The sequence below is a fragment of the Kogia breviceps genome, chromosome 3 (assembly GCF_026419965.1).
Source record: "Kogia breviceps isolate mKogBre1 chromosome 3, mKogBre1 haplotype 1, whole genome shotgun sequence".
In the NCBI taxonomy this organism is placed as follows: Eukaryota; Metazoa; Chordata; class Mammalia; order Artiodactyla; family Physeteridae; genus Kogia; species Kogia breviceps.
The window spans coordinates 66459439-66476367 of record NC_081312.1 but is presented as its reverse complement, the minus strand read 5'-3'; the positions used below and the strand labels follow the sequence as shown (position 1 = coordinate 66476367).

The 16929-nt window shown below is 38.4% G+C and overlaps 1 protein-coding gene across 4 annotated transcripts in view; it reads left to right on the top strand.

Moving 5' to 3' along the window:
• AKAP6 (A-kinase anchoring protein 6) overlaps positions 1-16929 on the top strand; it is a 506591-nt gene that overhangs the window by 348814 nt on the left and 140848 nt on the right. For all 4 annotated transcript variants that reach the window (XM_059059544.2, XM_059059543.2, XM_067028592.1 and 1 more), the window contains one exon: positions 3774-3922. In XM_059059544.2, coding sequence (XP_058915527.1) covers positions 3774-3922 — 149 coding nt within the window. The remainder of the gene's footprint in view (positions 1-3773; positions 3923-16929) is intronic.

Here is a 16929-nt window from a genome sequence, read left to right as displayed (position 1 = left end):
AGAGAATAGGAGGCCATTACTACATAGATGGCATTGAAAGCCATGGAAGAGAGTATAAATAAGGAAAAGAGATCCAGAATTAAGCCCTGAAATAACAAGAACCAGTGATCCCAGATGTGATTCAAAAAGATCAATGAACTATCTTTAAAATAGATTTGGGGATGGTGGAGAAAGAGGGAGGGAGAGTGTTTGAGAATCCATCGCATTAGGTCAACTAAGGTGTAATGCAGGTCTAGATTAGAATAAGTGAGAACTGATTCTTTTTCTCTTCTCATCATACACCATCTCCCATGGCATTCTCATTTCCTCTCCTAATGTCAACCATTGCCTCTGGGTTTTTATTTCAGTCTTAATATTTCCACTTGCTTGCTGAACATCTCATTTGGGGAATCACACCAGTACCTCAAACCAAAAGTCTCAATTCCAGCTCATTTGTTCCATTCACCTGTACTGCTGTTTTTATATTCCTACTCCCATTGACGGCACCTACCAGGAAGTGAGAGGTGGATCTGTCACTGAGTCTGTTCCCTCTTGTTTCTTTTTACTTTCCTTAATAAGTTGCTAAATCCCATTGATTACAATCAATCCCATTGATTACAATCAATCCCATTGATTACAATCAATCCCATTGATTGATTAGTAGGATCAGTAATATTATTTAATGTCTTAGTTTCCATTTGTAAAATGTAGTCACTTTTTAAAGTATCCACAATTGTCATAGATGCTAAGAAATGAAATTCTTTTAATCAAAGATTCAGTGTTACTATTTTTTAAGAACTATAGTTTCTTCAAATCTTTTTCTTAAAAATTTACCTTTGGACTAAGATACAGTATGAGAAAAAGTTAAGACAGTTTGCAGAGAGATTTAGACTGGCAAAGTCATTCAACCTTAGCAGAAGAAGCAACTTTGGTTCTATTTTTATCATCACGTTTAGGAATGAATCACTGAAAGCAGAGATAGAAATAGAGATGGATAGAAAAGACCTGGGCCATCTAATTCATCTCCTTGTTAGTACAGGGACGTTTCCTATGTCAAATGCCGTTGAGATATTATGCAATAAAAATCTTAGATTAACAACAGTTCAATCACTTTTGTAAGGTGACTAATTATTTTTCAAGTTGCTCTCAGCATTGTTCTCTGAACTCCTTTCCATGTATCCCTGTCATGAGAGGTGTTTCCCTCTGTACACAGAAATGGCCTAGGATCTCAAAGGCATGAACTTTAATTATTATTCTATAGTAGTGATGAGTCTATATTAAGTTGACCTCCCTCTTGATGATGCTTTTTGTGACCAGTGGCACACATTTGTGAAATCTTTATCCAGAACAGGCAGTAGTCTAATTTGCTACCTTAGGGTGGTTAAAAATTAATGGGAACCTGTAGGGATCAGATATGCCCCTTGGCATCTAATGGTGCAGATTCAATATTTTAATGGGGTTACCAATAGAATACTTTGTGTGGGATGTCCTCCTCAATATCCCAATAGCATTGAGGAGGGGAGGGGTGGGGGGGTACCATTTGGAAAGATTGTTTTTAAGTTCTTTTTAAAAATTATTATTACTGTTATTTTACTGAAGTAGAGTTGATTTATCATGTTGTGGAAATCTCTGCTGTACAGAAAAGTGACTCAGTTATGCAAACACAGACATTCTTTTTTTATATTCTTTTCCATTATGGTTCAGGATATTGAATATAGTTCCCTGTGCTATACAGTAGGACCTTGTTGTTTATCGATTCTAAATGTAATAGTTTGCATCTACTAACTCCAAACTCCCAGTCCATCCCTCTCCCTCCCCTGCCCCCCCTTGGCAACCACAAGTCTGTTCTCTATGTCTATGAGTCTGTTTCCATTTTGTAGATAGGTTCATTGTGCCATATTTTAGTGATATCATATGGTATTTCTCTTTCTCTTTCTGACTTACTTCACTTAGTATGATAGTCTCTAGTTGATTAAGTTCTTTGACTATTGTTCAGTATCTCTCAGTTATCTCATATTTAGTTACTTAAGAATATTGTATGCTCTTTTGAAAGTTATATTCTGTTGTTTTTTTCTAATCATGGACTCCCTCTATTCAGTTTCATGTACCTCCCCCCAGCTGTTAAAAAATATCCTTAGGTCTGTAGGTATCATTTCTCCAAATTCTATGATATCTGCAAACCTCTGAGTTGGCACTCTTCTGTGTTGCCATTAATATGCTCCATACCTCTTCTTTCACTATCTATTAATAAATATGCTGAATAACATTAAATCTAGTATTTCCTTTGTGCTTTTCCATCAGCCATACCCCTCTTCCCATACTGAATGTACTCCATGTAACATTATCCTTTGTTTATACTGTTTGACGTAATTCTTAATCCAGTTGAGTCTATTCTTATTCAAGCCAATTAGTTTGGGCAAGAAGAGTTTACATGAACCAATACATAGATTGCAGTTCTTAATTGATTTCTGAAACTTCAGTTGTATGAGTATAGTAATTTTAGCATTTTTAAAGTTCTTCCTCAGTATCTAGAACATTCATAATTAGCTGCTTGTGGAAAGCTACAAAATACGAACTCTAGAGTGGTTTGAGATCTTACATTTCATAAGCTACCCATTTCCTTAACAGAGTCCTGATTTGCCCTTTTAAGCAGCTGCTACTTTGCAACACTCTCTCTTTTTCTCCATGGTTGAGTCTGTAAAACCAGAGACCAGGCAAAAGGCCTTGGTTGGCACTGGACACAAAGAGCAGGAGATCATATCTGGCTTTGCTTTTCCTACATGTTATAGAATTCTGGCAACTACCCAACAGCTGACCCAGACCTGTTTTTTTGTAGGAGAATATATAATTAAATTATAAAGAAGTAGAAGTGTTAAGGCTATTGAGAAATGTTAATGGATGTGTTGGATTTAGTGAAGCACGCCAAAAGAAAATAAGAGCTCCTTTGGTCCACAGTCCACGTAACTCATCATTGCCCTTTCCCCTTCACCATAGGCAAGCATGCCACCGAGAAGACTTCATTCCCCATCTCATCTGGTGTTCTAGGGAACTCTAAAGCCACAGGGATCACAACAGCTGCAATAAATAAAGCATCTATTCAATACATTTCCATACCAAATATTATTCAGCATTCTTTTGGCCTTGGTTTGATAGAAAACAGCATGGTGAACTTACTACCTCTCCCTGTACTGCAGTGAGCCCCAAGTATCTATGAAAGATTTAACAATTCAAGCCTGCATGTAAGCAAAATCACTGTTCTCTCTATTTTAACATTATTAAGACAAAATACAGAGAACCAAAAAAAATGTAATACAGGAAGTACGTTGCCACTATTGGAAAAGTATTGAATTAATACTAGGCTTTTTTATTCTCCTCGGGGAAGATAATGAGAAGCATTCAGAGTATGTGTCCATGCAAATGTATGGGTTGGAGGGGGAATCTTTAAAAAAAATAAATGTTACATATGTGGCAATACGAGGAAGAATATTATTAAGGAATTTCACAGAATTTTTATGTAAAGTCTCATCATACAGTATTATGATCCCAGGGATATTTTGTGATATTTACTGAGTCTTCTGAGAATTCATTTATTCAGGTCATATTTTAAGGAGGAACTTATAAGACTCAGATCTAAAATATAATTCTATAATATGCCCAGCTGATCCCATTAAATCCAACCTGAAAAGGAGCAATATAATGATGTGAACAATCCCCGTTCTTTGAGTTGTTACACCTCACTTGAAATGCATTCCTTCTGGATTAAAACAGCAATTCCTCTTGTTTTCTCTCTCCAGGCTGAGGTTCAACTATGCTACCTGGAAGCACAAAGAGATGCTGTTGAGCAGATGTCCCTCAAGCTGTACAGCGAGCAGTACACCAGCAGCAGCAAGAGGAAAGAAGAGTTTGCTGACATGTCAAAAGTTCATTCAGTAGGAGGCAACGGGTAGGGAACTATTCTTTTTGTTGTTTTATTCTCACTAATCTCTACTTTTTCAATGATGTTCTACTGGTAGGTGTTAGGGAGGCATTTTGTCCCTAGCTAACAGGAGAAGTGCAATAGACGAGGCATTTATGTTCTTTTCCATTCATTTCAGAATTGAAGACTGTGGATTTTATCAGTGTGTCATCTCACCCAGAACTTCCTAACTTTGTTATTATTGTTTTCAAAACAGCCTTGTGACTTTATGAGTGTTTCTGTCACTACACTGTGCCTGTAATTTTTTCAGTGTATCTCCCCTTCTTTAAACTTCACCGTTTATTTAAAAGTCTATAGAAGCAACTTTTAAATACCAGAACCTCACTGGAAACTTGGTAGAACATAATTTTTCTGAAAAATATAGATATTTAATCATTGTTTAGGGACTATGAGAACCGGTTTGTCACATAAAGTCAACTGGAATAATGGACTAGCACTTGTTGTCTATGGTATGTGAAAAGATCCAGCAACTTCAATGACCCACCAACAATTTCATTCAGCCTGAGACTAATGGACTAATGGCTGTCTTTATATTGTACTAACTACCCATGCTATTGAATAGTTAAATCACGCATTCAAATATTTCCAAATTACTTTAAGGTTATGCGAACATTGTGTGTGTGTATATATAAATATGTATGTGTATATAATACATGTATAGAATTTTTTTAAAATGTATATTTAAAAATTTTTTTCTGGCTCAATTTGAATATTTAGTAGGTGATTATTAAAGAGTAAAAGAGTGTAATGAAATTTAATTATTTCATAGTTTTAATGACTTGATAATAATTATACTCATAAAAATGGAAACAGTAACCTATTTCGCTTTTATACTTGAGCCAGACAACACGGTGGAGAAACTGTTCCCCCAAGTTCTATTAGATGTTAATAGCACAGTATAAAAATGTATGGGGTGTAACTCTAGCCAAAATATTCCTTGAAAAGGCAGGAGGAGAGAAGTAAGTGCTTATGGTTCTGACGTGACTAAAAATCCAAATTCAAATTTGGGGGATAAATTAAGAACACAGGTTACAAATTCTGTCTTGTGATATAACCCAAGGTCTAAGAATGCAAGAAAAGAATCAGAGTCACAATTCTTTTTTAGGAAATGGGAAAGGACTTTTCAAATTTTAAAATTTACCTATCTATATAATTTGTTGCTTTATTAAGATATTTTTTATACATAGACATGTTATGCATATATTTGATTCATCTTATACGATTCAGAAGACATTTATTCACAAGAGGACAAGCATAGCAGCAAATAAGAAAGAAAAGGTTAAATCTTGGAGGATGAACAATAAGCTGTTTTGAGGCCTTAACGTGCTTTAATTTTTCTAAATGCCTAAATAGTCTCCGGTGTACCCACAACCACAAACTTTAGGTCACATTTTCATGTTTTCTAAAAGCGCTGGGGGTTGAGCGGGCACCACGTGCTTCTGACCTTGGATTCCCAGGGCCCAACCTGAGTACTTACTCCGGGCTCCACAAATCATAAATCTGCCCTGGGAATTGCTTAGTTAACAACAAGCATTGTTCTGTAAAGTGGGAGTACGTGAACTTGCCTGATATCCTTTGTTTATGCTCCTTAGGGTGCTGAAGGCTGTGCATTGTGCAGAAATTTAACAGTATGCTAAAGCAAAGGCAGCTATTTTATACTAAGGACAAAAAGCATATACTCCTTTCTATTTTCTGTTTACATACAGAAAACCATTGTTTGAGAAATGTATGTGGGTGAGGTTATCTGGGGTGTCCTGCCCCTAAGACTCTTTGCTCCCACAGTTGAATCCTTAATTCTGAAGCCTTAAGAACACAGCCTTGTAAAATTATCTGCTCCAATGATACATAAACTTCATTAACCGTTCATTTTGTTACATAGAATGAGCATTGTTTCTGATAAGCAATTGTGGGAATAGTGTGGGCTTTCTAGGGTCTTCATTCCATATGCAGCTAGATATCCAATCTACTAAAGAGAACATTAAGTTGGTGATAACAATTTGTATATTTTCATTTCCTCCCCATGCCTACATGCATGCGAAGAAGAGTATGTAGTTGAAAAATGTATAAGATTACTCCAGGGAAGACTTAGCTGCTAGACTGAATGGAGATCTTAAATTTCTAAGAATTTTGCATAACCAAAGTATTGTTTAGAAATGAGTTTATAACCTTTCTGGCTTGACGAAAAGGTGTGCATCAAGGTGATTTAACACAGCTTATATACACCTATGAAATGTGTGTTTAGCAGTCATGAATATGTGTGCGGTGGGAAGATTTTCCCAAAAGTATGTGAACCTGTGTGAGCTGTAGTAACAGAGGGTGCCCCTCTGTGGGAGACTGGGCACTGGCTCCTTCGTCACAAAGTGGGAAACCGTGGCTTCCTGTAGGGACATACAATGCGTGAATCACTGGTGATTCTAAGTAGGAGCAGGTTGGTACTTTTGATTCCGGCTGATTTAAATGAAAGCTTATAGATTGTTTTGTTTCTTTCATCCAGTAAATATCCACTGAAGGCCTACTAAGTGCATGGCATGATGTTCTGAGCAGAGTTTGTCAAGAACACTTATAATTTGTGTACTTTGTAAAGTATAACCATCTCTTTTTGTAACACCTCTTTCTATCAAGGAGTTATCTGATTTCATTTTTTTTAATGAATTTCAAAACCTTGTTTAGTTCATTAAATAGCATGCATGTCAAGACTTAGTGTAGATTAAAAACCATGTCTTTTGTTCAGCTCATAAATGATAGAACTGGGAGGCAGAAAGGCTGGGTGACTGGCTTGTCCAGGACCTCAACTCAGAGTCCTGGGTCACGATGCAGTGGACAACCCATAAAGTCACACTTTGCCCTCTCTCTGAGAATTTCATTCAGACCCTTGATAAACATTTTTCCCCCTAGAACACATGTTATGCATATTCCATACTGTATAAAATTTAAATTATGGTATCTCCCTACTATGGAAAAGTGGAAGAGTCTTAAGGCAATTTCATTAAAGCCACAAGGAAGTTTGGGCAAAAACATTGCAAAGCAGGCAGTAAATGAAAACAAAATTGAGTTCATTCATTAATTTGATGAATATTATTAAATACCTCCTATATGAAGTACAGAGATGAAATGGTCCGTGCCCCTGAGGGACTCACAGTTTGGTAGGAGGAGCCAGATCTGTAAATAACATGTAGTAAAGGATCACAAGTGCTGAGTTAGAAATCTGCCTGGAGTCAGGATCAGGGCTCAAGGAAGGCGAAGCTCAATGCTGACTGCGGTAGGGGGAGTTGGAGCAGGTCAGGAAAGATAGCAGAAAGAGAGGACTCTGGAGATGATTTTCGAAAGAAGCCTAGGTCAGGGGAAGAGTTTTCCAATTTAATCTGAACAAACATTGAGCACTTACAAAGATAGACCGTAGTCCCTACCTTCATGAAACAGTCTAGCAAGAGAGTGCAGCATTAAGCCAGTATTTGCCTGTGCAATGAGGAAGAAGGGGAAGCAGAGGGTGCCAAGGAAGCTCAGAGCAAACAATGTGGACTCCATGATGTAGGGTTGTGACTGTCATGTTCACCACACTCAGCCCTGCACCCTGGAATGTGCTAGGTGCTCGGTGAATGCATTGATGCATAAATGAATAACTAAAACGGATCTGGGGGTCTGAGAGAGGGAGCAAAGGTCTGGAATCATTAGACTACCTGCTGTTCCATATGACTGGAGAGGAGGGTAGAAAGTTGGAGGAGGGTGGTGAAAAATAAGGCTTAGGAAGAAACTGAAGTCCAGATCCTAGAGTTAATCACTGAGTTCATGGTTCTTAACCAGGATAGTGCATCAGGATTACCTATGCAGCCCGTTTTTGGTTTTTTTTGTTTGTTGTTTTTTTTGCAGTACGCCGGCCTCTCACTGGGCTCCGGACGCGCAGGCTCAGCGGCCATGGCTCACGGGCCCAGCCGCTCCGCGGCACGAGGGATCTTCCCGGACCGGGGCATGAACCCGTGTCCCCTGCATCGGCAGGCGGACTCCCAACCACTGCGTCACCAGGGAAGCCCCCACTATGCAGCTTTTAAGCCAAAAAATGCCTGCCCGTCTCACCTCCCTAAAAATTCTGACTCAGGGCCTTCCCTGTTGGCGCAGTGGTTGGGAGTCCGCCTGCCGATGCAGGGGACACGGGTTCGTGCCCCGGTCCGGGAAGATCCCTCGTGCCGCGGAGCGGCTGGGCCCGTGAGCCATGGCCGCTGAGCCTGCGCGTCCGGAGCCTGTGCTCCGCAACCGGAGAGGCCACAACAGTGAGAGGCCCACGTACCGCAAAAAAAACAACAAAAAATTCTGACTCAGTAGTCAGGAGTGGCACAAGATGTATTTGATGCCCACTTCCAGTTGAGAACCATTGCTCTAGTGGTTTTCAAAGTGTGGTCTCTGGACCAACGGCATTACTGTCTCCTGGGAATTTGTTAGGCATGCAATTCTGGGTCCCACTCCACATGTACTAAATTGGAAAGTCTGGGGGCGGAGACCAGTAATGGAAAAAGTGGAGACTGGATTGGAGGCTAAAGCCAGAAAGAGTCAATAAACCTTGGATGAGCGCAATGAGGGAGAAAAAAGAGCCACTCTGATGCTCCACTTGCTGGCTCATGGGGGAGAAGGAAACTAGGAGGATTTGGATTCAAATGATTTTCGTGTCATTCAACACAATAACTCTTGAGCAACTAGGAAGTGCAGACTCAACTTGGCACTGGGGATGTAGAGACAGTGGGACCCAAAGCGTGGCAGGGGCATGTCAGTCAGGAACGCCTGCTAGGAGGAGTGTCATGGAGGATGGCCTGGATCAGAAGTGACAGCCAGAGTGTCTCCCACAAAGGAGACAGTGTGTACATACACACAGCTGGAACCAGCCAAGGATCCCAGCAAGACTAGACTGGCAATTTTCAAACAGTATTCTGTCAGCAGTTGGGAGAATAGGTTGCCATGGGCAATACTAGACAGCGATCGGTTAAGAGGCTATTTCAGTTACACGTGAGAAATAGTTAGGGCCTGAGCTAATAAGACAGCAGGAATGGAAACTGAAAGAAGGAAGTTGAAGACAGGCCCTGGTCACTGAGTGGATGGGGGGCATTTAAGACAGCTCCTCCCCTGCAGGGGAGGAGTAGGGGGCGGCGGAGAAGCTGAGTGTTTGGGACATAGTTCTTTTTATGATCTGTGTAACATCTAAGTAGAAATGCCCAGGAAGCAGGTCTGGAGCTCAGGAATGTCTTGGGCTCCTCAACCATCAACAAGGACAGTATGTTAACTATGAGGTGGTAGAGGCTGAGAGAGCTAGGAGCTTACCTTGTGGTAGTTTATCCCATAAAATCTACCCCAGGTATACATAACAGTATCTCTAAGAATGCTCATTTTAAAAGGTATGGATAGGGCTTCCCTGGTGGTGCAGTGGTTGAGAATCCGCCTGCCGATGCAGGGGACACGGATTCGTGCCCCGGTCTGGGAAGATCCCACATGCCACGGAGCGGCTGGGCCCGTGAGCCATGGCCACTGAGCCTGTGCGTCCGGAGCCTGTGCTCCGCAACGGGAGAGGCCACAACAGTGAGAGGCCCGCGTAACAAAAAAAAAAAAAAAAAAAAAGGTATGGGTAATAGGAACGTTTTTCTTTCAGTTAGGACTCTTTCAGGCTCTATTATAGAAGTCTTCTAAAATAAAAATTACACCACTGAAAATTCCATGTGATATCTTAATTAGCAGGAATTAGCAGGAATTGAGGACTACAGTTGGCTATTATTTTCTGTCTTAAAGCTGCAGGCAACATGTCCTGATCCTAGATATTAGAATGCATTAGGTCTGCTCTGATTGCTTCCAAATGCACAATAAAATTTATTTTTAGGGATGGTCATACATTCACTCTAGTCTAATTTCTTAAAGGAGGAGAGAGAGCATACATGATTAAAAATTAAAGATTGGAATTCAAGTTGGCACTCTGCTACTTTTTAGCTGTGTGACCTTGATTGGGACACGTAACCTCCTCAGTATGCAATATCTCAGTCTGTAAAATAATATTTTATTATTCCTATTATTATTTTATTATTCCTATTATTAAGTAGACTGATTATTATCCCAGTCTACTTCACATGCTTTTTGCAGCATATAACTACAATAATCAATAAGAAAATGTCTAAAATACCTGGAATGTAATAGATATATGAAAAATTAGTTAATGAAATATGCATCAGAGCAATTACTATGTTGCAGGGAGTTGTATGAGGTGCTAGGAATGGAAAAAATACATATGACTTAATGTCTACTGTCTAGTGAGGGAGAAAGACAGAGACACTCAGATACAACCTTATGAAAAAATGGTCAAAATTCCAGATAGATGGTATTATGGGGATACTTAGGAGGCTTGCCTAATCCAGCCTGGCTAGAAGGGGTCAGGGAGGTTTATGGGAGGGGGGAACATCTGAGCTGTCTTAAAAGATGCATAGATACTAGCCATTAGGAAAGGGTTGGGTAGAATGAGGGTGAGGATTTCAGGTGTGTATGTAGGGGTGTGTGTGTGTGTGTGTGCGCGCGCGCGCGCACGTGTGCATGTGTGAGCGTGCACGCACGCACATGTTAAGGGTTAACATAAATAATAATTTGAAGCAGAAGGGCATGGAGATGTTTCTTGGCTCTGCTTCCTGGGATCAGGAGGGAATCCCAAGGGAGCTCTTAGAGACTTCTGTTCTTATGGTAAAGTTCTAGAAGATACCTCAGTCTCAGTCATATGCCAAGCTTCCTCTGGTTATAGGGGAATTTGGGCAATGTCTACAGATGGATATGTAGTTAAGGTTTATGCTCTGTGTGTAAGAATACAGGAGTATTCACCTTGTAAGGTTTTAGCGTAAATTTTACTTCCAAATACAAACAGTATATATAGGTTATTTCCAAGCACAAGAGGCTGAAATCAGTGAACTTTAATTAGACAAAAGGCTAAACGTTCAGCAGGAAAGATGAGTCCATTTTCCTTTAGGAAGAGAAGTATCCCTGGATCAGTGTGAAAACATACACAGATATATATATATATATATACCATATATAAAAAACACTCCCAAAGTGGAATGATATTGACAGATGAAAACAAATATATTACTATTTAAAACATTGCTTGATTAAAGATCAAATTTGACTTTAAATTAATTAAGCAATAAGATACACTGAATGACTGTAACTACTTGAGAAGCGATATAATCATCCCTGGATTTCACTGCAGCAGGGTGATCTTTCTAGTTTTCTGTTGAGCAAAAGGCCAAAAATATCTCTGTGCAGTGGGATGAACATTCATGCTCACTCATATTCTCTCTCTCTCTCTCTCTCTCTCACACACACACACACACACACACACAAAGACACACACACACAAAATGACAATTTGGAATTTCTGCTCAATGGGTGTTTTTGGAACATTGCTACATAAAATGTTTTCTTTTTGGTACACGCCAGCCATAAAATGAAGTACTATCTCTTACGTGTGCCAATGTTGAGAACACTTTTGCAGATATATCACTAGACAGCCCAAAGAGACCTTATTTCTACCCTGCATTTCTATTTTCTGCCCCTGATTCTTCCCGTCTTAAACTAATGAACAGCTGCTTAGTGTTCAGTTCCGGTTCTTTTTGCACCTTCTCTTGTGCTGTGGTGTTATTGAACAGTAAGATCTCAACACAGCCTGTAGTCAAAGGAGCCAAAAGTGCCTGACTACCCTCTGAAAAACTGATATTCTAGGCACTATGTGATTATTAAAATAGGTCTTTCTGGGCTGAAAAAAAAATCTCACCAGTATAAATGTATTCATTTGGGATCATGATATTATATCCTTCTAATGTGCAAATACATTAAACTAATTTTAGACCTAGACAGTCTTCCACTTCAGTAATCTAATGCCATCCATGCCAGGAGCCAACAAAGAGTAAACCAGAGAGGTAGTGGCATAATTTCTGGGGAAGTATTATTTCAAAGTTAATGGTAAAGTCAACAATTATATATATATATATATATATATATATATATATATATATATATATATATATATATATATATCCTTTCCATCTTAATAACGTTCAAAAAATTTCTGTACTGCTTTGGAGAGTTTATGGGGTCTGCTGAAAAAGGAGAGAGGTGTGAGGAAACCTAAGACAAATCTAATCTACCTCATTTTAATGTGCAGAGCTTAATTCTTTTCTTTAAAATTTATTCCTTTATGCATTCCCCCATGTCTTTCACAAAGGATTTAAATCAACTTACAAAAATATTTACAATAAAATAGAATAAATATCTGACTGAAGTAAGTTAAGCAAAAGTAAAATATGTGTAAGAAAACAAACAAATGCATATTCTATGCATGTCCTCAAGAAGGGCAATGATTTGGCTGTAAGCTTTCCACATCCAAAGAAAAGAGTGAAATCTCATCCATCAGAAAATTCATAGTGTCCTAAAATTAAAAATAATATATAAAGCTGGAGAAAGACAGCTGCTTATGCCATTGAGTCCTGAGAGGAATTTCTCCTATAGTTCTTCAAGGAGAAGATAGGCATCTGTGATACTACATCCCTATAAGATAAAACAAATTCCCAAGGCAGTTTTTTGATGTAGGCTGCAGAAGTGATGGCAAAGCACAATTCACTAAGAGCTGTTCTACAAGTAACCAGAACCTTGTAGTCTGAGCATAGCACTCTGTGGCCAGGGTCAGCCTTGATGGAGGAGATAGACAAAGTCATTTTGGGAGAGGTCTCCATATTAAGTCTGCCACCAGGTTTTTGTTAGGGATTGTGTGGCCGAGAGTTATTTCTAGGTTATTTACCTCCTACCCTAACCCTTAGGGTAAATATTCTCTGTTGCTTGTTAAATCTTTGAAAAACAGGGAGGCCTAGGGTGGAGTAGACCTTTTATCAAAGGCTGAGCTGCCCAGTGCTCACCAGTGTGCCAGTGGCAAGTCTGGATCCAGCCCCCTCTAACACACAGGCAATGATATAGGAAGGTTTACATCTTTTTTTTTTTTTTTTTTTTTTTTTTTAAACAACATCATCTCTTGCTTTGTCTTTGGACGTATGGGTTCTCCCATTTGTGTTAGAATCACTACTGATTCCAAATTCTTCAGAATGTTTTCAAGCTTTTTGGCTAGAACTTAGTCCAGTGTATTATCTGAAAATTTAGAAAAAGATTTGACTTCCTGACAGCCTAACAATCCTCTAAATACGTCTAGAAATTTACATTAATATTTCTAATTTTATGGCTAATCCTGGAGGTTAGAATTTTTTTGCTTTATGGCTTTTATTTTAATAGCAAGTGTTTATGGACAGACTGTCCATGAGACCATGAGAAAGTGGGGCCAGTCATTAACAAATCTGTAGGGTTGATCTTATTTTTCTTAGACATTTTCATATGTACATGGGTATATATGAGAATTGAGAAAATTACTGCTGGAAAGAGCTCCATATTCCTTTTTATTTATTAATGGCAAAGGCAGGCTGCTTTTCTCATGAGGAAGTGGCTCATGAATTTTCATTCAAAATAGTAAATTAGTGTCCACACTTTAATATGTTTAGAGTGGAAAGGGATTCTACATGCAACTGTGCATATCAGATTTCATGTCTGGAAAGCTAAATTTTATTCTTTAATGATATTATGATTGGGCTAGGTTCCACTCTTATATCTCCCTTCTGTGCTTACGTGACACATGGAATAGAGGATGATGGGAAATTCTAATCTATTATTAGTATTTTACTTCAGTAATATTCTTAAACTATTTTTTTACAATATTTTGTTACTGTTACCTTTAGTGTCATTTTTGAAAACCAGAGGCAAACTTCCTTGAGCAAATAAAGTGAACAGTGAATACTTAGTGAATATTTGGGGAAAGAATCAATATGCTAAAGAAGCTAGGAAAATTGGATCATTTAACAGAAGTTCCAACATAGGCAAGCTGGTATCTCAGGAACCTATCTTGTGTTTTTGGATGTGTTGGTGTGAAATGAACCATTAAGTTTACAAAAGATGGATTCCTTTTTTTTTTTTTTTTTTTTTGTGTGTGTGTGTGTGTGGTACGCGGGCCTCTCACTGTTGTGGCCTCTCCCATTGCAGAGCACAGGCTCCGGACGTGCAGGTTCAGCGGCCACGGCTCACGGGCCCAGCTGCTCTGCGGCATGTGGGATCCTCCCGGACCAGGGCACGAACCTGTGTCCCCTGCATTGGCAGGCGGACTCCCAACCACTGCGCCACCAGGGAAGCACCCAAAAGATGCATTCTTAAATGCTCCAAAATATGTATTACTCAGCCTTAGGTAGAAAAACTTCCAGGGCTTTTTAGTATTATTTTTTCTTCAACTAATAGTTGCTCTATTTTGATGATTTCTTCATTTGGTGTCTGGTTTAATCAAAATTCCTTAGTGGACCAAGCTGGAACCTCATATATTCACACACACCTCCCATTGATTTCACTTGGGTGAAACTTTATCTTTTAAGCAAAGTTTAAGTTGAAATGTTGAGTTAATGATGCTCACTTTAAATACCAAAGGCTGAATGCATTTATGTATTCAAACACTTAGCTGGTCAAACATAACTCCCACCAGGGTTTAGAGGAAGGATCATTTCTTAGACTGTGCCAGCCTCACAAATAATATATTGCTATCCAATCTGCAGAAAAATGATACTGAACAGGCTTGTTAGTATTTTATGTCTATTGTGTTAGGCCCTGGAATCTTTTTTTAATCTTAAAAAGACAGAGAAAATGGTGGACAAGATGTCGGGAAATACTTTTGGCAATTACCATAGTAGTTAGCCCAAATTTAGAAATAAACTCTAAAGAAAAAATTGCACATTTATTTTTCCATAACCTTGTCTCTGTCTCTATTAGAATTTCAGACCATGAAATAAACACATAATTCTGTATTTGTCTAACAAAAACTGACTTTGATTTAGAAGGCTTTCTCCTCATACCATGATGAAGCTTTCAAAGCTCCGAAACTGGTTATATCATACCTACAATAGAATGTCCAACTCTTTTGTTATGAACCCTTCAGGTATATGGCAATTTAAAGGAAAAATATCCGGAAGAATAGCATTTTGGTCATGTGTTTGATTTATAACACCTTCTTAGAGTATTATACAAGTCTGCCTCATAACATTTTCATAGAGAGTATAACATATTCATAGAGTACTGAAAAGCTGTGCTTTGAGACCTTTTAACATCTAGGAGATTATATATTTGAGTGATTGAGTTGACATGATCCCAAGCACATTTACAAAGAAAATTTTATAAGGAAAATCCCTCCAAAAGAGTAGTTCCTGTACTCGTAGACTTTATAAGATTCTGAACTACTTGCCACAATTTCAGTCACCTCTCTCTCCCTTTTAAAAAGAGAGCATTTGTCACCAGGACTTCATAAAAAAGTACCTGGTTCTGAATTCAGCTGATTGAATCAGCATATTCTTCAAAGGGATGTAGAACTGTTAACTAGTTCTGTGCTACCCCTGGTAAATTTACTCATCTATGATCTTTTTTGTTTTCCTGTATAGTAGCTGGCATTTTCCCTGGAAAACATCTTTTATAAAATCACTAGTATACAGCACACCTTTGCAGGTAATATAAATATAAGAATGTAAGCTACTTCCTTTACCCAAGGATTTTCCTAATATAATGAGCACATTAAATTATAGTCATTTCAGAAGGTTTCAAAAAAACCAACAAAGAAATTCTAGTAATTTATTTCTGATTTGCTACAAAGTTATGTATTTGATTTCACTAATTTTGGAAAACTGTCAGGTTTTTTTCTAAGCTGTGAATTAACACATGGCAAAGAATCTGCAATCAGGCACAAATGCTTAAAAAATGTTTTTGTCTTAAGTATTAGGACCTATGAGAATTTGTTGTTTAGAAAACACTAGCGCCGATTCTACACTTAATGAAACAAACGATAGAACCAAAGCATTTACCATATTTAACAAACTCAAGCCTAGATATTCTCAGCTAGGATGAAAATAGACTAGACTGGAGGAAGTGTATCTGTGTTAGGTTCATTCACCACTCGCTGATCTCCAGTGTAGACCATCCGAGAATGAGCCTGAGGTACATTTAACTAGAAGAAATGGCTTTTGTTCTAAGTCCTTTGATAGGGAGAATAATAGGAGGGAACAGCTCAATGGATATAAAGACATGTTAAATAGCTAGTAAAAAAATTCCATGATTGTGAACATTTTATCATCCCATATGCAGTTTTCATCTATTTAAAATCTACTCATAAATCTCCTTTAATTTTTAATAGAGAAGCAGGATGTGAAAGGAATGGGAAGGCAACTCACATTAATTGAGAATATACTGCATATAATCATTTCAAGTAAGCAAATGTACCATTGTACACTGAAGGCAAAATCTCACCTTCAGAATGAATGAAGAAGTCTGTCTATATTGTACTGGTTTGTATTGGAATTTGGGGATGAGATATTATCTCTATCACATACTGCTCTTCTGAAGTCATTCTGGTCCTACTAAAAGTTTTTGGTTTCATTATCTACATTCATTCATCATCATTTACCAGGTACTATCCTGGGCATTAGGGATAAAAAGATAAATTCATACCTTGCCCTTGAATTGTTTAGTCATAATCAAAGTTTCTTTTTAAATCATACACGTATAGAAAAGAAAACAGGCTTCCTTATTTTTCTTACTGATTGATAATTTATGAGACTTCCTAAATACTTACTTCTCTGGTACAGCAAGGGAAAAAGCCTGGTTTTAAGATCATAGTTCAGGCTCTTACACAAAATGCTTGTAGCCTCTCCTAACAAATTAACCTTCTCTTTAGGGAACAACCTCTTTGGGATAAATGCTGTTTTTCAGATTTCCTATTCCTCTCCCTTCTTTTGTGCAGGATGACATCTGAGCATATAGCGGGCTTACGTGACCTTGTGATTCTGGGGTACAGTGAGGCCCCCTGGCTTAATGTGGCCCCTGGGTGCAGGCTGGCTGGGTTC